The sequence below is a fragment of the Channa argus genome, chromosome 24 (genome assembly GCF_033026475.1).
Source record: "Channa argus isolate prfri chromosome 24, Channa argus male v1.0, whole genome shotgun sequence".
NCBI classification, from domain to species: domain Eukaryota; kingdom Metazoa; phylum Chordata; class Actinopteri; order Anabantiformes; family Channidae; genus Channa; species Channa argus.
The window spans coordinates 352813-376417 of NC_090220.1; the positions used below are offsets into that span (position 1 = coordinate 352813).

General features: G+C 38.1%; 1 protein-coding gene across 1 annotated transcript; it reads right to left on the reverse strand.

Moving 5' to 3' along the window:
• Nucleotides 1-620: 620 nt before the first annotated feature.
• gsx1 (GS homeobox 1) lies at nucleotides 621-3391 on the reverse strand. The gene is made up of 2 exons (XM_067494870.1): nucleotides 2484-3391; nucleotides 621-2380 (listed from the first exon to the last, which is right to left on the reverse strand). Exons 1-2 carry the CDS (start codon nucleotides 2860-2862, stop codon nucleotides 2028-2030), a joined length of 732 nt encoding a protein of 243 aa, XP_067350971.1. The 5' UTR covers nucleotides 2863-3391; the 3' UTR covers nucleotides 621-2027.
• Nucleotides 3392-23605: the final 20214 nt, after the last annotated feature.

Sequence of the window (23605 nt, forward strand, 5' to 3'; positions counted from 1 at the left end):
GTCAAGGTTACGTCCACAATTCCCTTTTCTTCTTTTTAAAAAGACACCGTAGTCCTTTTTGCTTCAATGAATTGATCGGCACAAAATTAAGAATAAATAAATTGAGCATTTGGAGCACCGAGCGTATAAGCTCCCCCAGGGCGCATACCCCCGGGCTATTGAATGGATAAAGGGCGCTTTGCAGAGGACGTTGTGAGCAAAATGGGGTTCTATGGTGCAATTAACAAAATAGCCTAATCCCATATCTTAACAAATGCAAATATTAGAGTTTTGTTAAAATGGTTAAGTGAACAATTAAATGAAAGTTTACAAGTGAAACTGCACACCAGAAAAAGGGCACACTGACGCAGATAATATGATGTACGCAATCTAAGAGTAGTTTTTATTCCCTTTAAAAAGTATACAAATACGTTTCTAGGAAGGTAAATATTATTTAAAGCATATTCAACATAATAACATAAGTTTGAGGACCAGAGCTTCAGTTAGAGTGCAGCTGCAGCGGTGCGTAAAAGGGCGAAAAGGGCTGGAACTGCGGGCTAAAAGCCTGTTTAGGTCTTTTGGGGGATGCTTTAAAGCTAGATTACATATGTTTTGTTACTGCAGTAATTTTTGTTTTTTTGCATAGTCTTTAGACAAGTTTTAATCTAAAGAGTATACAGATAAAATATGTTTGTAATATCCTGCGTATTTTTTGGCGTGGTGTACCATTTAATTTAGTTTAAATAATTTTCCAGAATATCAACTATTATGACAAAAAATACATGTTTTTAATAATATTTGTTGATTAATAAGAGGCTTTTAGTGGGTCAACAACACACATGGAGAATAAAACGGACAAACTTGGACAGACTGGCGCGTTAAGGATAAGAAGAATGTTGGTCATGCAAACACAACTGTTTATTTCTACATGTATTGTCATGCAAGATCCATATCTTAAGATATGCAAACTCCCGATGGACAATTATACACCCACAGTGATTATTAACTCAGTCACACGAGACGGATCATTTCAACTGGGATGGAACTTGGAAAGAGGTCTAAATGGCCAGGGAGTTTTATCTGGGTTGAGTGTCCCCCAGGGAAAGCACACAAGAGGCCCCCATAAAAAATGACCTTCTCACTTCTTAGAAATAAAGATTATTGAGCATTTGATAGAGTCCTTCAGCTAATAACGCGTAATGCCCTCCTGGGAATGTCACAAGTCTTACATACACTTCCTTATGTTGTCTTTTGGTGTTGTTCCATGAGCAAAATTTAAAAACACATTTTTGTCCTATTCTCATAGCATTGACTGTAAATATCAGTGCAAATAACAACTTTGCTTTCACATAAAGAGAATAAATATATTTTTTAATGCAAACTGAAAAAATACACATCTATACGCTGCCACCGTCTGCGCAGATAGAATTCTTTTTACCGCTTTAACGTGACTATCACGTTATATTCGGCATCATCTGTCCAAGCCGCTAACATGAACCTGTGTGCACGCAGTGGCGCGTAAAGACCAAAATATTTAACTCACACAATAACGTAGTCTACGCTCGGAAATAGTTTTATTTAAGTATCAACATTTTTAAATAAATAAATATTTTCAAATACACTGAAGATATAATTTCAGAGTGATCTGAGTAACGTGCCGGTGTGGGAATTCATCTCCAGCTTTCCACAGTTTAAGTCACAGTCCCACTGACATAGAATGAATCTAACCAGTATTCATCATTTATACAAAATACTGTTTCCCCAAAATACTAATAAACAATGTTGGTATTGTTTTTGTCATTTGGGTTTGCCTTTACAAATATGTCTACCATATTCATCAGATTGGCAACAACAAATGAACCGTTTTCAGAAAAAAAACTACATACAAAACGTACAACATGTATACAGCTATACAATATTTCAGGGCAATTCCCTGATTAAATATTCTCTGTCTATGTACAGGCGACTGAACACAAGAGGAACAGTCTTTTTTGGCTGGATTCAAAATCACGAGGAGCAAAATCTTTTAGAGGCGAAGCAAGGAGAGTTCATGGGGAGATGGACAGATCCACATCCTCCTTTTCAGACGAGGACGGAGATATGGGAATGTCATCTTCCTCTTCCTCCGAGCACCTCGCGGTTGACAGGGACGAGCATTTGCAGTTATGTGATCCAGTCCTTTGGCCGCTGCTCTTGCCCTCCTTTTTGTGCTTCACTCTGCGGTTCTGGAACCAGATTTTCACCTGTTTCTCGGATAAATTCAGGTACGTGGCGATCTCGATGCGCCGTAGTCTGGAGAGATACATGTTGGAGGTGAACTCTCGCTCCAGCTCCAAAAGTTGCGTGCTCGTGAAGGCGGTGCGCATGCGCTTGCTGCTCTGAAGTTTGCTGTTGCTGTTTTCTGTGAAAATAAAATCAATTGTCAGCCACAGTGACTTTAGGAAAAAGCGTGGCTTCATCCGCTTAAACAGTCGAAGTGAAAAGTGAAATCAGCCTCTACTTACCGATGGAGATGCAGTGGAACTGCCGAGGGTCTGGGACCGAGTACGCAGCTTGGTATATCCCCGCTCCGTGGCTGAGGCTGACGCTGTTGGATGAAGAGTGTTGCCTCGATAGGGCTGAGTGACAGTACTGTGAGCTGAAGGGAGGAAAGGACGCCTTGAGCAGCGGCAGTGTCGGTGGAGACGGATGGAGCTGGGACGCGGTCATGCACAGCGGGCAGAAGCACAGCAGCCCGGCTTTCCTGGAGTGGCAGGAGCCCGGCAGCGCGTGCGGATGGTGCGGCGAGTGCACGGCGTACGGAAATAAAGGTGGGTTATTCTCGCTTCCTTTGTCGCTGGCCTCCCTTAAAATCAAGGAATCCACGAGAAAAGACCTCGGCATGTTTGCGAGCTTGTTGGTCAGTGTGGTTGAAGTTGAAGCCAGCGCGTCGTTCGTCGTGTCAGTGTGCTCTCCTCGGGACTGTGGACAGCGAAGTGGTGCTGAAGGCGCACAGTCGCCCCTTAAGTAGTCGCCCTGGACTCGGTTCGGCCATGTGACGGTTACGCTGTAAGCGGCCAAGAGCTCTCAATAGGGTTTTGTGCCTTTCTCTCGGCATTCCCACTGCACGCTTCCCCATTATTTCACTTGTTAACTATATGAACTGCATAATGTAGTCTATTCTTGTCAGCCCCACCCACACCGCAAGAGGCGGCACTGCCCATTCTCCCTTTTATCATCACTCTCATTTTTTCATGGAGCAAAGCTTAAATTTGCAAGAGAGACCGTTTCTGTCACATTGGGAAAGCCAGTAACCTATATTCAAATGTTGTCTTCCGCACTAAGCATCCTGTTAGGTCCGCATGTGTGCAGTCTTAACTGTCCGGAAGGAGAAAAAACTCTTGATAACTTTCAGAAACTGTTGGCTACATGTACACAACAGCGGATAAAAAGAAGCATCACATCGCAAATACTTTTAAACTTCCATGTTTACTGCGAAGGTGATTTAAAGAAGGTAAAACCAGCAAAATCCATCCTTAAAATGACCGATTTGATTGAACGTTTATAATTTTTTGAATAAACACCAACGAATGTGGATATTTATTCTATTGATAATTTTGTTTTATGTGGGTGTGTATGTATTTTCATGTAACGCCTTCTGCAGCCTGAGTTATGTTCTAAAAGTCCAGCCACTGACAGAGCTCAGCCCAAATATAAACGCAACAGCTGAATGTAAAGTTTATGCGGATCCATTTTAAGGTTAATGTGTCATTTCTGGGCACAAAAAGGGACAAGTCATTGCCTGGAGGCAGCGCTGTTAAAGAGCAGTGATTAATTCCTTTGCTCGGGCCCCTGCCGAGTCGTGGGGGGGAAGAATAGCCTATGTAAAAATAACCAGGTTTTCACTCTGCGGACCTTATTGAATGTCATTGTGGAGGGTTTTCAATGAGAGAGAAAGAGAGTCGAATTAAAGTGTGTGACAGCGGCGGATAGACGCAACAAAGGCGACTCTGTCAGAGAGGAGCCCGATGCGCGGCGCGTGAAGCCCCCGCCTCGCGCTCTGATTGAATGAAGTAATAGGAAAACATTTTCTTTCACTTTAAGGATTTCGGAACGAGACCTTCAAAGCGTCTGGAGCCGCAAAGTGCCGGCAAACCGTGGGGTTGTGATCGGAGTTTTATCTTTCTCTTAAGCAGAGAAACTCATCAAACACGATGTGCTGATCCGGTAAAATGGAGGATAAATATGACATCAGAGTTAGAGCCGTCTCCTCAGGGCGGTTTGGTCTGACAGGGGGATGCTGATGGTACTCTCCGAATAAAATTCAAGCCCTCACAAAGTTTTTGGAACTGCAAAAAAACCTGGTTCTCGTCATTGTGAATGTCTGTGTTGTAGCCCATTTGCAATCAAACCTAGCATTCCCCCCGTGTCGTTGGCTTTATTATTTACATGTCATGTGTTTTAGGCTTAATTTTCCACAAATTGTCAGCGAATTAGCTCTTCAGCGGCAAAACATACCCACACGGTCTGTGGGATGAGATCTGTTTGCTCTTCATAAAAGAGGCCTAATGCGCTCAGCCTCACACTACTAATCTTCCACAACCGCTAAACCTGTAATTAGGCTGCGCCATTAAAGAAGGTACAAATTAGGATCAGTTGAACCATTTAACGAGATCTACTCATTCGCACAAAAACCTGTTATATTTGCGAGAGCTGTTTTCAATATGGTATTAGCGCGTCCTTTCATTTTACTGCCAGAAATGAGCCATTAACTTGTCTGTCAATCTTGTTGCAATGCCTAAAACCTGTAGATACACCCTGAAGTCCTATTATTCTCCTGATGAGTTCAACAATTTATGTGGTGAAGCCCAAAATTAGATAGTCAAAATGTGTATTTTTTCAATCCAGACTTAAACGGTGCAGATTTTAAAAGAACCGTTTCTCAAATCAGGCTTTTTACAGCTGCAGCTAGCCTGCACGGGGTGGCAACTTGATGTATTGCTCAGCATAAAGATGTTATCAAAGGCCCTAATTTTCAAATTATGTACAGCAGTCACCCCGTGGACAGGAATAGAGGTTTCATGGGTCGCCATGCAGGGAGGCTCATCCTAATTTGCAATCACAACTGGAGACTGACAAATAGTTTTGACCTCCCTCTGGAGGCGCGGGCCAGAAGTGCAAAGAATCTCATTCTCCATAATCACTTGTTACTGAGATAAATAATGGAGAGAAATAGCCCACTCATATAGCAACTATTAGTTTTTTTTGCAATACTTCTAAACTAAACACACACACACACCTATAGCCACACATGGTAAGGTTCATACATCATCACATCCATATCCCCTCACAAACCAGAGTAATTCAGCATGGCTTCATGTGTTCAATAACTAGCATACAGCTGTGGGTTGTTAAAGCTTCTTAACATTAATGTCTGATAGGCGGAAAAGCGATGCCCCTGATATAGTAAATTATTTATAAGATATTAAGTTGGAACAATTGCCATCACTCAAATTCATCCCCGATGATAACGCTGACCAATGCCTGCTGTGCCGTTGGAGATGCACATTTTCAGAGGCTTTTATGCAATTATACCCAAAGATCTCGTGCCTGATGACATAAAGAGAGCAGTCTGTTTATGGAGATGTAGTCAATATCTCCTTTTCTTTTTGGTATGAATAATTCATTGTTTAAGACACTGTCCCCCCTCACTTAATATGTACACACACTTAAACACCCACACATCTCTAATACAAATGATGGTTTTAGCTGACAGTGTAACAGGATTTAAGGTCCCAGTGGGGTTTGGCCCAGCCGTGGATGGGTGCTGTGACTGTCGACGTGACACAGAGGGCTGGCTGCCCCTCCTAATCTTCCCCTGAGGCAACATCACAGACTGCAGATCCTGCTGCACCTCTATGGGCACACAAAGGCCTGATTATCATTCATATGCTCACCAGCAACACCAGTCCAATAGGTAACAGATGACACATAAGTACCAGCTGAATGGTGCAATATGTTTAGGCTGCTGGAGTCTATAGGGACTAATGAATCCTTAAGAGACAGGGGCACTGACAAAGAGGTGCAGTCATTTGAGTTGCAATAATGTGACATATATAAGGCTCTACAGGTGAATGTGGACTTGACTGAACCAGAGGAGTTAAAGGCCAATGTTTTGATTTGTTTTTTTGCAGTTTTTCATGTAAAGAATTAAGCACCAACTTCTGATATTAAGCTGAATGCTGACAGAGGACATGTAGAACGTGCAAGCGTTTCACTGATAATTTGGGATGAGGACATACTTAAGTGACCATTTCAGGATGAAAATTATGTTGTTGTTTACATTATGATTAAAGTACAACTTAACTCAGCATGGCTTCAAAGTTATGCAGATCAAAATGCATTTTAGTTCAGTCAAAATCACTTTAACATCTTACTGTACAATACACAATTATCAGATTTTGGTTTTGTTTTATTTAATTTGTTTGCAGATGGGGGTTTTTAAATAACATTTGTATAACTGAATCTCGTCAAAAAAACATTCCTTCCTTCCTTAGTCCTAACTTGTTATGGGCCTATACTTAACACTCCGTGACCCATACTGTATGCCTGGGTTTGTACCACCTTTTGGTTGGTAGACTACATTGCCTGAAGGGACAGCACCTCAATATTGTAGTACTGTATTGTACTCTATAAACTATCATTCCAATTACCTGCTATGTCAGCTTTCTTTCATTTTTTAATTTTTTTTTTTTTACAGTGCGTACAGAACACAACAGTGAAATTCAAATGGTGGGTGGTTTACTGTTCCTTTGATTGATTCTAAAATGTACCTCTAAAGAGTTCCCATTCAGAAGAAACCATGATCCAGACTGTATTACAAAGAATTAAAGAACTGAAACCATCGAATTTTGGGGTTCATTTAACTCAGTCCATGAATGGTGATGATTAAGCCGAGGCCAGCAAACAAAAGAAAAAAAGAGAGTTTTTCCTTCCTAGTGTCATCTGGTTCCTTAAGTGTAAAACTTAACTAAACTAAAGTGTAAAATAACTTGACACAAAGAAGCAGAGTCACATACTGTAATAACACATCCTCTCATCCTCACTCTTAAATCTCTGAGTGAACATGAAAAATGACACATGATCTGTCATGCTGACACAAGTCTGAGCTGTGAGGGGATCCTAAACAGACCTAGCTTTCTGTCATAGAGGTTAGTTAGTGAGAAAGCTCCAAAGTCCTGCAATGTTGAATTATACTTTATCACAAATTACTGTAAATATAAAATATAATTTCAGTATTTCAAAAATAACTATAAAAATAACATATACATAACTTAAATACAAAAAACTTTAAAACATATTTAATAAGTTTTGAAGTTTCATATGAATAAACATTTATAAAATAAAAATTGATTAAATCGCAGCAACATAAAAACATTCAGACAGCATAAATAGATATTAAGAAATCTGGACATTATACTCTTCCTAACTACAAGAAAAGATATCAAAATAATGCAAAGGAGGTGTTTTAGGTGTGTTTTCTTTGATTAGCATTTTCTTGTCTATCTCATGATTTCTCTCTGATGTATATGTGGTTGCTAAATGTATGCTTCAGTTTACTGTGTAGAGCCTCTCTGATGGGGTTGAGTCCAGGTCAAGTGCTGTTGCTAGGTACATACTCACAGCTATGCCTGTCTCTGCACAGCTGGGCACACTGACAGTCTGAGTGAAGCTGTCTGTATACTAAAGTGTGCAGCTAATGTATAACTAATAATCTGAAAAAAATATATAAATTATAGCTGTCTTGTAGATGCAGGTCCCTTCAGGGATTTTAAATCAGTCTGAAAGGGTAGGCTAGGTTTCAAAATGGGCCTAAAGGTTAGAGAAAAAAATTATGACCACAGGGTCACCAGTTCAAACCTTGAACTGACAAGGTTCATCTGGATGGGACAAGTTAAAAAGCAGCACCCGTAACCCCAACTGCTCTGGCTCTACTGGCCAGAAGGTGAACTGTGGCTGTACTGGGCAGCTTCCAGGTGTGATTGACTAATAAAACATAATCAGGTTCTGAAATATTACCTGAGTAAAGCATGGTAGTTAGCCACGAATTTCAGAAATCTTTTTTTATTTTTAGTTTATCTCTGCAGGTTAGCTCTTACTGTCTGTCAGAACCTAGCAGACTTTAGTATTTTAGTGTGAAGAAATCAACAAGAGGCTATAGTATAAGGTTATGTTCGCATTTTTTCATGTCTTTCTTAGAAGAAATTGTCAGACACCTAACTGTACACTGCAGGTTTTGCTTGCTGTAACATTTCTCCTGGTAATACGGGCCGCTCAGGCAACCCATCAAAAGATGTTTCTAGCTGTTACAGCCAGACACAGACAACATAGAAGATCTCAAGGAAGAGTAAAGGCCACTGTTCATAACTAAATATGTGAATCAAGATAAATGATTAATTTTCATTAATGTCTAGTGTAAAATCAATTCTAAAAATGTGCTAAAGCTTCCCTGAAGCCTCGTTATATTCTTCACCCCACAGACTATGGGGTCTTATGTGCTCACAATTAGGGAGGGGTATGAGGATTCAGCTGAATTACATTTTTAAATTATTTAGTTTAACATAAAATATAATTTTTGATAGAATCACCTGTATTATGTTATAACAAAATAACTCTACTAGTGTTTACAGTACAAAATAATTTTTACGAAATGGTGCAGTGCTTTTTAAAAACAATATTCAGACTATGTTTACATTCACATTACATGCTGAAGTCCCCAATGCATTTTCGATTTAAACATTTCTTTTTTGCATTTTGTGCTGGTCCCAAGCCCAGAAAAATATGGGAGGGTTGTGGCAGGAAAGACATCCGGTGTAAAAAACATGCCAAATCAATGTGCGGAACATGTTCCACTGTGGCAACCCCGAAGGGAAAAGCCAAAAGCCGCTAAGCTTTTGTCAACAATCCTAGATTTTTTTTCCCCATCAGACCTGGCCCACTTATGTGGTTATAAAAAAAAGTAAGTGTGTCAGTCAGATCATAATTCATGTTTGGTTTTTTAACATCTCTTTCTCGTTACATGTGCATATTGCCCATCATCATGCTCCTGGCTCCTCACAATCTGGAAAAAATAAGCATGAAAAAGAATGACAGTGACGAGGCTAAATGGAATGATAAGGAGATTTAAAATTTTTTAGATACACATGAAGGGAACTTCTGTTCAAGCCAGAAGATACATATCATGACTGTTGCACAAATGATGTTATTGTTTTTATTCTCATAAGCATGTGGCTCACATTTTCAGCTAATGACAGATTATAATGACAGTTTACACAAACAAATGTTTCATCAACACAGAAAATGTGTTTTAGCTTTTTACTTCTCTAATGACTGTATAATAAGAAACAGAAGTCACTGGTCTTGTAATATTAACATTATTTTGGGGGTTTGTGATTCAGCAATTAAAATAAAGAAGAAGTATATAAAATTTTCAAAAAAGCATGCGGTTGCCCTTAGCCTGTTTGACAATAATAAATTGGGAAAGGATGCAAATCAGACAGTCTCTTTAATGAATGTATTTACATCTAAATGTAATGTAATGGGAAAGTTCTCGATCAAGTATTTCCTGGAAATTTTCATATTCAGGACAGGACAAATACAACCATTCAAAATCCTTCACACTGACACACAGCATTCTTTAATCAATAACTTTCCGAATCTATTGTTGACCGGTACTCAGTCCTCACACTTTGCTTATTAATAAACTATAATCAGAAATCGGATTTCGCTCAAAATATCAAAAATACCAAAATATCGCTAGAAAACTCTACAGTGCCATTATCTTTCTAAATATCTTTAGATGATTTCAAATTCCCTTTTGATGTAAATCCATTGGTTCTGCCATAGATATGTCTCAAACTTCCCTTTGACCCTATTCATATAAAAGCCTTGAAATGCTCTTCAAAAGGGTTTGTTACTCTGGGGAGGTCAGTAGGCTATTACGTATGGCTGACTCACATTTTTCCAAATCAGCAGACTTTTGGCCTAGAAATAACAGGTCAAACCAATGAATTTAATGAACTCTCCCAGACACAATGAATGGCTCTTGCCTTTTGAACCCCAGTAAAGGGATATGGGCAGGTCAGCAAGGCCTTTTCAAGGGTTTGTACACAAATGTGACAGAAAGCAGTTGCTTCAGTGTCTGCGCTGACAAGTTGTTCAAAGTGCTGGGGATGTCAGTGATAGTGCCTCCATCCACACTGCTCCCTTTGTTCCCTATTTTGTGTCTGTTGCTCTTTCATGAACAGTCCCACAACTACAAGAGCAAAGAAAAATGCAAAGCGTCTTTTGCAATGTTCGGCTTGCCTCATTTCTCTCTGCTGAATGTTACGCTGTAGGCCAACATGTAAGAGACTTGATTGTAGAGAAAACAAAGCTGAATTACGGCGCTGAACAACTTCTGATGGTGATTCGCTACTCCTCCCTTCTTTTCACCACTTTAATTTTCTGATTCTCCCCTCATTCACTTTTGCCTTCATTTGCTGTCACTTTTCTTCTCCCGTTCCTCTTGTTTTCATTTTAGATGTTCTGATGTTTGCAGTGGGTTTTCTTCAAAGGCCAGTTAAAAAATGGATGGGAAAAAGTGCAAAAGTATTAGTATCAAGTATTTTTTATCGATGCAACCACCCACTGTTTCAGGCTCGGAAAAAAAAAACACGTTTAAGCATATGCTATCTGTGTGTTCACTTAATTGAATCAATTGGAGGCCCATGGGAAACCACAGAGGGGGGTAAGGTTTAGGGAGGGGTGAGGTCAAAGAGTTAGAGCAGGAGAAAAGGGGGCATAAACTCCAAAAAACACTTCTGTAAATGTTACTTGCTCATTTTCCCCTCAGCAGCTCATGATTACTTCAATATCAATGTGTTTCTCTAAACAACTGGATGAGGATGAGCTTCAGGAAAATGTTTAAAAGAAACAGTCAAGCCTTAAATTTGATGTTTTCATTTTCATGAATGACCCCCTGCGGTTTGGCCCATTTCCTCCACATTCATCTCACATTAGCCTCTTTTCAGAAGTCACCTTTGTTTTGGGTTTGTTTTTTCAAGTTTGCCTGTCAACACAAACACCATTTTAAAACTAAACCAGCATGTCACTCTATCCACTTTTCAGTTGCATGATGCAGAAATTTTTCAAGATCCATTGTGATAAGAATAAAGAAAAAAACAATATGTGGCATATATTAGTTTTGACTACTGAAGGAGGCTACATTTTCAATGAATAGTTCAATGTATTAACCCTAAAGATTAAGTTAAGTGTGCATCCTGAATGAGAGAAACACTTAAAAGTCAATAAATAAGAAATTTGGGGACATTTCAAAGGGAAAGACCAGACCCCCTGTATGAATTTCATAACTCAATATCCTACCTTCTTAAATTTCTATTGCAGGCTTTGTTGTCTGGATTCAGCTATTGTTTGATTTTTTTCTCGCTCTACTATGTATTTGTTTCATTTTACTCCCCCTCCTAATGACCTCTGTGACAGCTTTTTATTTCATCTCACACACAGCTTTTGACAAAAAAAAGGGAGTATATGGCTAAGTCTCAACTTTTTTTCATGAATTATGACGTAAGCAGTGTGAAAAAGCAGTTTGGGCTAATTCAGTGTCTATACATGACCGTGTGTGAGAGTCAGTGTGATGACGGGTCACTGCCCATCTCACAGGGTCCCCCAGTTTCCTTCAAATGCAATCTATTGAAGAGGTGACACGCGGCGGGATGCTACTGGGAGGTAATTACTATTTCTCCATTACCATAGAAACTAGCACACTGGCTTTCAGCTGGTCTAGGCCAGGGGTCCACTGACACCAACTTTCACACTGCTCCAAGTCCTGACAAAAAACCCAAATGGATCTCAACACTGAATAATACCCATTTGTACCCAGTTCACTTACAAAATCGGCTTCCAGCAAAATGCTATGACAGCCTGTCTGAACACATGAGACCAGAAAATACAGAGGCCTCCTTTCTGTGCCACTTATTATAATGTACACAAAATGGGAAAACACTGTGGCACTGATATGGAGTGAAGCAGTAAATATAAAAGTACAACAGTTTACATATTATAATGGAAAAAACAAATAATAATTATATTATTGCTCATCTTGCTGTTGAATTCCTGTTGTCTCTCGGTTTGGACTTCAATTTTCAATGCAAAGTGTTTAAGCTAAGGCACATAATGTCAAAGCCTTAAGAAAAAGTTTGAATTTGCCTATTTCATTTCTTTTAAATGCGAGTCAACAACCAGCACAAGGGCAGATTTGCTGAGCCTAGAAGCCAAAGGCAATCAGCTAGTCTGGCACAGTCATAAGGTCATAAGGTCTACCTGCCAAAACCTCAAAATCTTATTAATTAATAGGTTATATCTTGTTTGCCTTAAGTTATAGTGTGCAACTTAGGTTTGCTAAAAGCAAGACTCACTTGCCTCAACTCCCTCATTCAGGTCTATAATCCTTGCTGTCCACTGCGTTAACGTGCTACCAAACTCTGCACACTCTGCAACCTCACTCTCAATATTCAAAAAACACACCTTCCTATGCACTTAGATCTATAAAAAAAAAAAAAAAAAAAAACTTCCTTTCTGCTCTTTCTTGCACTTGCATCTCTTGAAACGTAAACACTTCTTCTTCTCTGGACTTTGCTTTGATGTTTTCTTCTTGACTTAGATTTTTGCTTGCCTTGTACCTCACTCGTAAGTCGCTTAGGATAAAGCGTCTGTTAAATGTGAATGCGAATGACTCAGACTTAGTCTTGTCTTTTCTGCCCAGTCATCACTCTTTCTCCCATGATATAGCTCTCTACATTCTGCTACACTTTGCACAGCCCTTAGGTAGTCATAATTATCAAATTACAATAAATACAAAGTCTACCTAACTTACTAATCAAGCATAAACCATTGATGTTCTGCGATTGGTCATTAGGGTGAGACTCAAACAACCACATTCAGAAGCCAATACCTCTGCATTGCTGCCAGTGCTGTTCAACAAAACTACATCATGAGAGGCTTCCACCAGATCTCTCCACATTAAGATAAGTTATGGAGCATATTTCTAATAAATATGTAAAAATGTTGCACACTGTAACTTTAAGGTGTCAAAAAAACATGGGGTTATGTGAACTGTGACTAAACAGACAATATCTTGCTGATAATGTCTTGTCAATAGATACAAGTCTAGGTTGTAAGCAGTTTAATTTCTTAGTCTGCTATAACTCAATCCTTCTTCACATCCCATTTACTTTCCCTTATGAAAAGGATTACTCAGATTGTACTAAATTAGTTTTTGTCCTAAAAAATGTCATTTTTTTCACATTAACATATGTGAAGTAGACATCTGTGTATTGTGGCCAAGAGCTAAATATGAAGAAGAATACCACACTTATCAATATGATAAATATAAAGCAGCCACCAGCTTGTTACCTTAGCCTAACACTAAGATTGGAAGATAGGAAACAAGAAAACAGCTAGGCTGGCTCTGTCAGCTTAGAGCAGCTCTCCATGGAATAATCTTGCTGTGCTTTTTGTAATCTATGCAAAAAGCAAAAATGTGAAAAAGACATGTTGAAATCTGTGACAGACTATTACTTGGCATATACATATGAGTAATAATACGTCTTGAGGAAAAAGGCTGCAGTCAGATCTCCAGATTTCCATTTCATCCTACTTGTTAAAAATATTTCTTCAGCTACACAACTATATGATTTTAATGAGTACAGTATTGTTTACTGTATAGAATACATGGCTTAGGTAAAAGATAGGGGAGTATGCACGGCTACAAAATCTTAATCCCCGTGCTTGTCTGAGTCTGTTTACAACATACTTGTCAAAACTGTTTCTATCAATTCCAGAGAGTAGAATTTTTGTATGATGTATACATTACATGGTATGGGTAAGAACTGGGAATTGTAGAAGGTACAAGGTCAAAGTTCACAATTGATTCCCCCCACCCCTGGCAGGTGCAGATCGCAGGAGTAAGAAGAGGCGGCCCCTCATCTCTCCTACCTCTTCACGCTGCTCAGTGAGAGAAAGAGAGAGTGTAAATGAGTGCACTCCAGAAAGCCATCACCTGCTCCCTCCACCCTACTCCTCTGCCTAGATATCCTACAGGCCTAGCTCAAATTTCTCCATCTAATAAGAGAGAGAGAGAGAGAGAGAGAGAGAGAGAGAGAGAGAGAGGTAAATGGAGGGCAAAGGGGAGTTTAAAATTTTTACTATTAGCATCCATGTGGTGATTTTGTTTTTCTTCTTTTTTTGTTGTTTTGAGTATGAACACATTCATCAGCAGCAAAATATACATTTGTCATGCCTATAGAGCGAACTGAATTGGACTGGAAGGGGCATTGAGTATGTGCGCATAGAGAGCCCAAGGGTGAGGTTGTGTATTGATGGGTCCCCCTCCCAGCCTCTCCCAGATTCCCACTCTATTGTGACTTTGAGTGAATGTATCCTCTTGCTAAGGGCACTGGAATGTGTCTTCTCAACTTGTGTGATGGATGGGGCCTTGTTTTGCACTCCTCCGCCCCTCCCTCTGAATCCCTCTTTCTCTCCCTCAGCCTTTGACTCTTTCATCACATCCTTTTATTTGGCACCAATAAAAGTCAGTGATTCTTCATCAGCCGTTGTGCAGATCTGAGGGCCGCTGTTATTTTTCATCAGGAGTGTGTCACACATCACCATTCAGCTCCTCCGTCACACAATTTCAGACACTGGCACAGAGGCAGAAGCAGGTGGAGCTACACTATCAATGAATTATTCAAATGAGACACTGGGCAAATCCATTAAATTTAATTTAAATACTTGGTTAATCTTGTTTAGTGGGTCTCTATTGCCATTTATGCACAAGGATGATATACTGTTTTAGCTTGAATGAGTTATTGTAGTAGCAGCAACAAAAGAATAACAAAATGTTACTACTACTGTACTTTTTTATTATTTATTTACTGTATAAAATTAAACTCAAATATAGCACAAAATTAAAAAATTAAAAACATTAAATCTAGGAAATATGGGAATTCTAGCTCATCTGTACAATACAAATAAAAGCATTCGCAGCATAGGATCCTTCAAGCCTGAGACTCAGTTTATTTAACTATTCGGTGTTTTGTCGTTGACCTTCTTGGAATCATTATAACAAGAGTTATACGGATATTGCTGTATACTGTATGTCTCATAATGGTCAATATCTGTAACATCACAAATACAGCATAATCGACCTGATGTTGCTGATGAAGCAATACATCATATTCCATTGGTCTGTGTTTGTATGTGTTAAAGAGAGGGAGACAGAGAGAGAGAGAGACAGAGAGAGACAGAGAGAGAGAAGGAGAAATAGAGAGAGAAAAAGAGCCCAGGTGGCTAAAAAGTTCAAGGCATTGACCATGAACAGCAGCATCCCCAGTTGTTTACTGTTGGTGTCGTTGTTGTAAAACTGAAGCTTTATTGTTGACCCTTTAAGACCTCTCTTGTGTTTTATGTTTCATGCCAGCAGGCATATGTAATGACATTAGGCTGTCATTACATAAAAAACAAGCTCATTTAAGGGCAATAAGATCATCATTTTGCACGTAATGACATCATGTTTATTGGGATATATTATTAGTGTGGGTACTGTATATGTGATGAAAGTTACTTAAGACAGTTCTTGAAGGATTTCTCTTACAGCTTTATAACATTTTACAGTCTTATTGCTTTCTGTTTTACAAGACATATTTTTCTCACCCATTTAAAAATTGCAGAGACCAAATCCAGACTCCTACATCTAGATGTCAGTGTATCTTCTTTACTATACATTTTGTTTTCCTTTCACACTCAGACATCATTTCCCATTGGTGGTCTTGTGGAAAGCAAGAGTGTCTCTATTTAAAAAGTATTATTCAACAGAGTGTTACATAAGAAGCTCCAAACAGGAGTGAGGCCTCGCAAATGAATCATCAGCTCAGTCATCATGTCAAACAACGATCCGCTGGCACTTAGAGCACTTCAGTAATTTTTTACACAATCTAAAAAGACTCATACACACCTAAATACAAGCAGAAGTATCACTTAGATGAATATTAGCACATTTTTCTTTCAGCGCTATATGCACACATAGATATGCAATAGCAGTAGTTGTGAGCAATTTATTGTTGTTATAACGGTTAATGCACTTAACTAGTTCAAAAGCTGTGTCTGAGGGTGAAAACAAGACAGACAGTATATTGTGTTATCCAACATAATATTGGCATCATGGGATTCATCATTTAACTTAGTAATTTACTATTAGCTTTAGTTAAATACACATGTATAGTACAAAATTACATTTAAGGTAAACATATATAACAGGTTAGAGAAAGCTTTGCAGACACAGATGTCTCTTGTCTCTGTAGTTATAATAATGAAATGTTCAACTACTGAAAAGAGTGACTATTGCATTTTCTGTTTTGAACTATGGGCTGCAGTTAAAGTCAGCTGCTTGGCTTTGAGAATAGAAAACAAAATGCTGCCTGCTACTTTTGTCTAAATAGACTGATAAGATATGAATGAAACCATTAAAAAACTAACTTACCAGTTCATTAGGCACATCTGAATCAACAATTAACTAAATTTTTAGGCTGCTGGTATTGAATAGCATTTCTAAAAATTTGTTCACACTATTTACAGATAACGATAACTAAATTCTACAAAAACTAATGCAATCCAATACAACATGATGAGGACATCAACTGGAGCCAAGATGATGAGAACCCAGATGAGAAGTGGAGTACCGTGGCCAAAATATTTATCTTTGTCAGAGTCATTTGAACCAGAACTATAGAGTACTGAATGTGACTGGATTGGCTGTGATTATCGCTAAAACGATCGACTGTCCTGACTTTCCAACATGTCTTTGGTGAGGACTGGGATATTAAAAGTAGGCAGCAAGTATGGCAAGGCAGCTTTTCCTTTTAACTTGCCGGAAGCAGGAAAGTGCAAGAATCGGAGCAATTTTAAAAAAGGGGCAAATTGTGACGGCTAGAAGACTGGGTTAGAATATCTCCAAAAAAGGACAAGTAGTAAAACAGCAACAAGGTCATTGGTGCCCAAGGCTCACTGACAGACATGGGCGGTTAGGGGTGGTCCATGTGGTGCTGTCCCACAGAAGAGCTACTGTAGCAACAATCACTGAAAAATGTCAAAAACGGCATCACAGCTTCCCGCAGACCGGTCGGAGTGCTCACGCTGACCCATGACACAAGTGTCAGAACCAGGACCATTGAAAGAAAATGAATTACATTTCTTTTATATCATCATATGGATAGTCAGCTATGTGTGCTTTGTTTGCTGGGGTAGGAGATAGCAACTTGGTTTACTATGGGAGTTCAATCCATGGAGGCCCTAATCTTGCAACTCACAAGATAAAAAGGATATGTTGCTGACATCTGGTACCAGATAACAGGGGAAACCTTCAGAAATCAGTGGGACGGAGCTGCGTTGGCAGCAGAAGGGGACCTACTTAATGTTTCTGTCATGGATGTCCTGTGAAACTTTCATTAAGCTGTTGCCGTACATATCAATTAACAATCTCCATGCTTCTATCATATGTGTAAAACAGTAGTTGTTCAGATTTAGCCATGAAAAGGAGCATCTCCTGGTAAAGTGAGCCTGCTGAAGCCTCACCTTTCAAGGCAACATAATGCTGCAGACATCAGACATTTTAGGGTTTTCTGCATTACAAGCTTAGTGTTTTATTTATTTATCCATTTATATATGGGAGTGACAGTATTTAATATGTATCAGTTTATTTACCAACAATGACTGCAATATAAAATAAGTCTTACTGCAGTATCTTTTTCCCTTGAGAATAAACTGTTTAGTTTTTTTATTTTACAATCCCTTTTTTTTTTTTTTATATGTCAAGTCTATCAATTTGAAATATATTTGAATATCTTTACCCATTTTTTGATAGATCATTACATGTTTAAAGTGGCCTGATTATGGAAACTACTCTAAATAACTTTCATTAATATCTAATTTTATTTTTACCAGCGCCCTCTGCAGGCTGTTACAATCACAGAGGAAACAGTCACTAGTAAATAGACTGTACAATCACATGTCACAGCCAGCAGTGCCTCTAAATCTGAGAACAAAATTTAACTTCCCCCCTATTTAACACATTTTCATAAAAAACACTAAAAGAAATGGAAAAGCTCTGTCTGTGATGGTGAATACAAGAAAAATTATGTAGTTCCTCAAAGACTGAAATATAAAAAAAATAATAATCTCAGGCTTTTTAATACCACTATTCGTATACAGTTTCTATAAAATAGTGAGTTTTTTTTTTTTTTTTAAATCCAGCCCAATTGTCACCACTTACAAGCCTAAGCTTGGATGTATTATTTTATTTCTTTAAATAATATTTCTAGGAACGCTGCAACATGCTGCATTATGTGCTGGTGTCGTAAGCATAGAACTTGACTTAGACCCGTAACTCATTTGTTGAGAAATTTTTTCTGGGTGTCAAAAGAATCCTGCAGCTTTAGATGATATCAACACAGTGGCATCATATTGTGTTTATTGTGCTGTCAGTCCCCTCTTGCTCCCACTTCATAAATCTTTGCTGACTATGGAGAAAAAGCAAATGCAATTTGCCCATCTTGCCAAGTCCACTTCAAATAAAAAAAGACATAAATGGTGCTCAAGTTCAGGATATTTGGTGATGTTTTGTCACAGTGTTACACCTTAAATTTTAAATACTCTTCTTTGCAATTTTACTTTTTTGCAGCATTTTTTAATTCTGTTGGACAGGCTGAAAAACAAAATCATACATAACCTTATTCTTTATGTCTATGTTTTAAAATAAAACAAAAGACATATGCATTTGACTTAATGCACTTACATTTTTAATTGTCTCTTCAGTCAACAGCTTTTGTATTGTCCACCTGTTCTCATGTTTTCAAGCCTTAATTTTTATGCTCACAAATTGTATTCATTTGATTTGGTATGCACAATATTTATTTGATATGGCTCACCTAAATAATAACGCGCAGTTAGCAAAATCTTTTATCTGTTATAAGTAAATATTAAAAAAAACCTTACAAAAAAAAAACCATTTAACAGCAATTGGACTATTAAATTACTTTATATATTTATTAATTTGTGAATAATACATTTTAGTCAAAACTCTTATATTCCTAATCCAAAAAAACAAAAACAAAAAAACAAAAAACAAATATAGATTATATAGAGAGAGATTTAACCTGTTTATAATACTTTTAATTCAGGGTTTATAAATTATATATTTAAATATATTCAAATGTTTTAAAATAGTCTTTCATTTAATCTCTGCAAGGGTATAGATTATAAATATTGAAATGTTTATTAATATGAATGTCTTTTTTTATAAAGCCAAATTTTTAAAAATGAAAATAAAAATAAATATTAAAACATTTGAACATGAAGGAATATTTGAAATTGATATCTGAAAGTATAAGATTACTCTTGTTTACAATGAAAGTAAAGAACACTGTAGAAATTCAATTCTGTGACAATTTAACAAATCATTTGCAATTTTCTCATTTAAAGCAGATATTGTCAGTGAATTATTGACTTAATATAACCGTTTTTGTTTTTAACAAAAGGAATAATATTTCAGGTTTAACAGACACTTCAGTTTTTTAGGATTATCTTACAGATGTTTTAAATGATGTGCATGTGTTTGTGCTTTTGTGTGTGTGTGTGTGTGTGTGTGTGTGTGTGTGTGTGTGTGTGTGTGTGTGTGTGTGTGTGTGTGTGTGTGGGTCTGCACGCGTGCAAGAGGCAAAAATGTGCATGTATTTAATCAGTCCCGGTATAACCTCTTGAAGCACAGAAAAATGGCAGAGGCATTAAAACATAAAAGGGAAAAAGGGCAGTAATGAATTTAGCGGAAAATGGACATTAATGGTATTAGCATTACTCATGTTCCATATAACAAATTATTGGAAATTTGACAAGCACACGAAATTATCTCCTCATGCCTGACGGGAGTGTGATGAAGTCCTCTCTGCCTGCTGAGGAAAGACAATTTATGCTCATTTTACTATTTTTAACAATAGAACCAACCCATTAAGACAAATTAATGTCATTATCAAGTCTCTATGAAAATGACAAATACCACCGTTTCGAGCAGCTTTAGAGGCTATTGACAATAATGAAATTCGCTGTACAGGTACTGAAAAGAAACACTCCAAGTAATTATTTTCTAGTAGCTTGTTTGTCTGCCATCCGTTCATTTGCTTTCAGCTCAATTATCTGACTCTGTGAGCATGTGGAGGCGCATAGTGCTCTGCGGCCCACAGAGCGAGGGCCCTAATTGGGCAATTACCGTTCTGTTTTGGGGCTTTTAGCTCCAGTGGAGAGTGGAGGGAGACCACGGTGTGTAAAACCATGAGGACCTTACATGCGCAAACCACACATATACACTGTTTAAACAAAAACAAAACCCCACATTCTCTATACACATAACACAGACCTATACGGTGTAGCTTTAGTGCAGTTTGTGCAACAAACACTAAAAACATAACAAGTGACAGAAGCAACAGGCCAAAACAGAGTCCTCTCACTGGCACATGATGCAGATGCAACACTAAATTATGTTTATTGTAACTTTTCAAACATGTGATTATGTCATTGCATGGCAAGGTATCTCATGTGCATATGCATTCTTCCTCCTTTCCCTTTAAACACCATATCATCTGACTAACCAGCAACTATAAATAGCTGGGAGTACTCACTGTATAACCCTGCTGAGTTTTGGGGGAGGTGGGCTGCGGTTGCAGGGTTGCAATTGGTGTATGGTGACAACAGGTCAACAGTAGCTACCACTTAAAAGTGTGGTGCATCATCAAAAATACTGGAAACTAAAAGATTCATTTCAAAGCTTAACAATCAAGTTGCAGCACTGCTTCTGCTACCTGCAGTTATTTCAACTGGAGGTAAAGACTAAAGACTTAGAATTATTTAGAATTATTTCTGATATATTCCACTGTTACCGTGTTAAAGATAAAAAAAATTAAAGCCATGGTTTGTTTAATGTCACATTCAGGGCTGCAGCTATCAGTTATTATAGTTTTCAAATATTCTATTGAGTAATTGGACAACAAATAATTTTGCTTTATTAAAGAATAGTATAAAAAACTGAATAGTAGAACATTTAAACAAATTACAGGTTTCTTAACATAAACAAGTAATTGGTTTCCTTTTAGTAAGCATTGGTATTGCTTATATTGCAGTCAAAACCAACCAAGGTGGATAATCCATAATAATAAATATTCTTTATTAGAAACCTGCAAAGAAAGTAAAACTAAGTTTACCTTCTTGAAATGACAAGACTCAAGTAATGGACAAGAACGCCAAAACTATACAATATGTGGATTAATCTTCTACAGGGACTTTTAGCAGCCTGCCATAAACTGTTGTTTCATAAATAGGCTGTTATCTGATTTGAGCTGTATTCAGGGTCACTGCAGATGGTGCTGCCCATGTATGGCCTGCAATTACATCATCCTAGCCAGCGCAAGGGCCCTGTGTAGGCCCGGCACTTGCTGGCCATTTTTTGAAACTCAAGCTAGCCCATATCTCTGTTGATAACTAGTTGACTGGTCAGATGAAACCCTGAACCAGCCACTTGCTTTCCAACTCCAATAATAAGATAACTAATATTTCTTTAAAGACCAAAAACAACTTCAGCAATGTTAACATAATGAACCTAAAGTTACCTAGTTGTACAGAACTGTCCTGTGAGCTACTGTAAGACCAGTCCGCAGTGCCAACTATAGTGTCACAAATTGTGAACAAAGATTGTTGCAGGCTGCACATTCCATTTTTAGAGGTGGCCACGGCCAAGAACAGCTCCTGCTGCTATAGATTGATTTACTACAGTGGTACAAGTTTCATGCTACTAATGCTCCATTTATTATTACGTTGAATCAGCAAAACTAAAATTCTTGTAAGAAACTAATCAACAAAATGGAAACTCTCAAGAGAAAAACTATACGCTTAGTAAAAAACTGTAGTGACAACTTTGATGGTGCTGGAAACAGCCTGAACATGGTTGCTTTGTTTCACTGGAGAAATATAAGGCCACAGTAAGAGCACAATGTCAAAGCTGAAGCAGCTAGAGAGAAATAGCTGTGAGAAATATGCACCTCTCCTATCAAACTGAGGGTATCTGTCCAGTTTGACAGTTACAACAACCTAATATATTCAAAGAAACTATTCTGCAATCTACATTTGTTGGTCAGAATGAGACTGTGTTTGAAAGAAGCAATGTTCAAAACAAAATGTGACCAATGAAGTAAACGGGGTTACAGCTGGGTGAGATTTGGACATCAGGACAGGAAGATCAGCTCCATTGAACACGGCCGAATCCAACATTCTGGACAACTTTGAAAACAATAATCCAGTCTATTTACTAGAAACGAGAGGTGCTGTAGTAATGTTCAGTCAGCAGCCCCCTCAGTTGTTTTAAAGGACTTTAGTATTTACCTATATATACTTTATGATTAATATTATATTTAGCATAAATATAGCCGTTTGACATGATCAAATTACACTACATTTTGGCCTCAATCCCTGCACGTGTCTTATCTCCATTTATAGAAATCATGTAAGTGACATAGAGACACTGCTGAAACTGTAGTAATGCACAAAAACAGGAGCAAATTTTAGACTTTAAACCTGCAAAATAAAAGTTGGCACCCTGGCCCCCTTCCCTCCACATCATCACTTCCTCCTCCTCACTAATTTTCATACTATCCCTGCACTGTGTGCTCTCCCCCTCACTTTAACATTCTGTCACGCGCTCCCTGGATCATGTAGCTTGTGTTAATTAAACCCTCTTTCAGATCATTTTCTTGCTCAAGTGGCCTCAGTGCAGCACCCATTAGGCAGAAAGCTCTGTTATCTGAATTTCCAAATGTAGCTCAACATTTATTAAAGTGAAATTCATCCAGTAATTGCCTGCCTCAGTATGCCCCATGTCTCCCTCTTACCTCCAGGGCCACCTGCTCAGAGACACCTCCAACTATTTACCAGCATGACGCAGGGTAATTAGACCTCTCTGACCCCGTCCACTAAGAGCCCGGTAATTGCGTTAATAAAAAAATTAACAGCAGCAGCATGAGGATCATTATGTAAAAATACCTGGTAATGAAGCATTAGCCTTGATTTTATTTGGATTAAAAACAGCTATAGGTATTTAAAGGTTACTGTGTCTACTAAAACAATATCAGATGAGAAAGTTTTTTTTTTCTTTTATTAAAAACCTGTTTAACTAAAGCGAAGGTGAGGTGATTTATAGCACAAATAGTTATGCTTTCTACACAGCATGCTGGTAATAATTCATGTAACACATTGTTCTTTAGAATCTTTACTGATACTTACACAGTTCACACGTCAGCTATAGAAAAACAACACTGAAATGTCAGAGTCTTAACAATTTTTGCTCAAGAACACTTCAACCAAAGATTTTCAGATTTTCCTGCACTCATAGCTTCTAAATCCTGCTTTATTAACAAACAGGAGACCTCAAATGCAACATCAGTCAATTTCATTAATGCTGTTACCAGTTAATTAGTTATTGCACTACAACTACAAC

Bases quoted from the DNA above. Each gene is read 5' to 3' on its own strand.
- gsx1 (XM_067494870.1), bottom strand. From the start codon at position 2,862: ATGCCGAGGTCTTTTCTCGTGGATTCCTTGATTTTAAGGGAGGCCAGC. The intron at 2,381-2,483 runs GTAAGTAGAGGC...TTATTTTCACAG, and splicing joins GTTCCACTGCATCTCCATCG to AAAACAGCAACAGCAAACTT.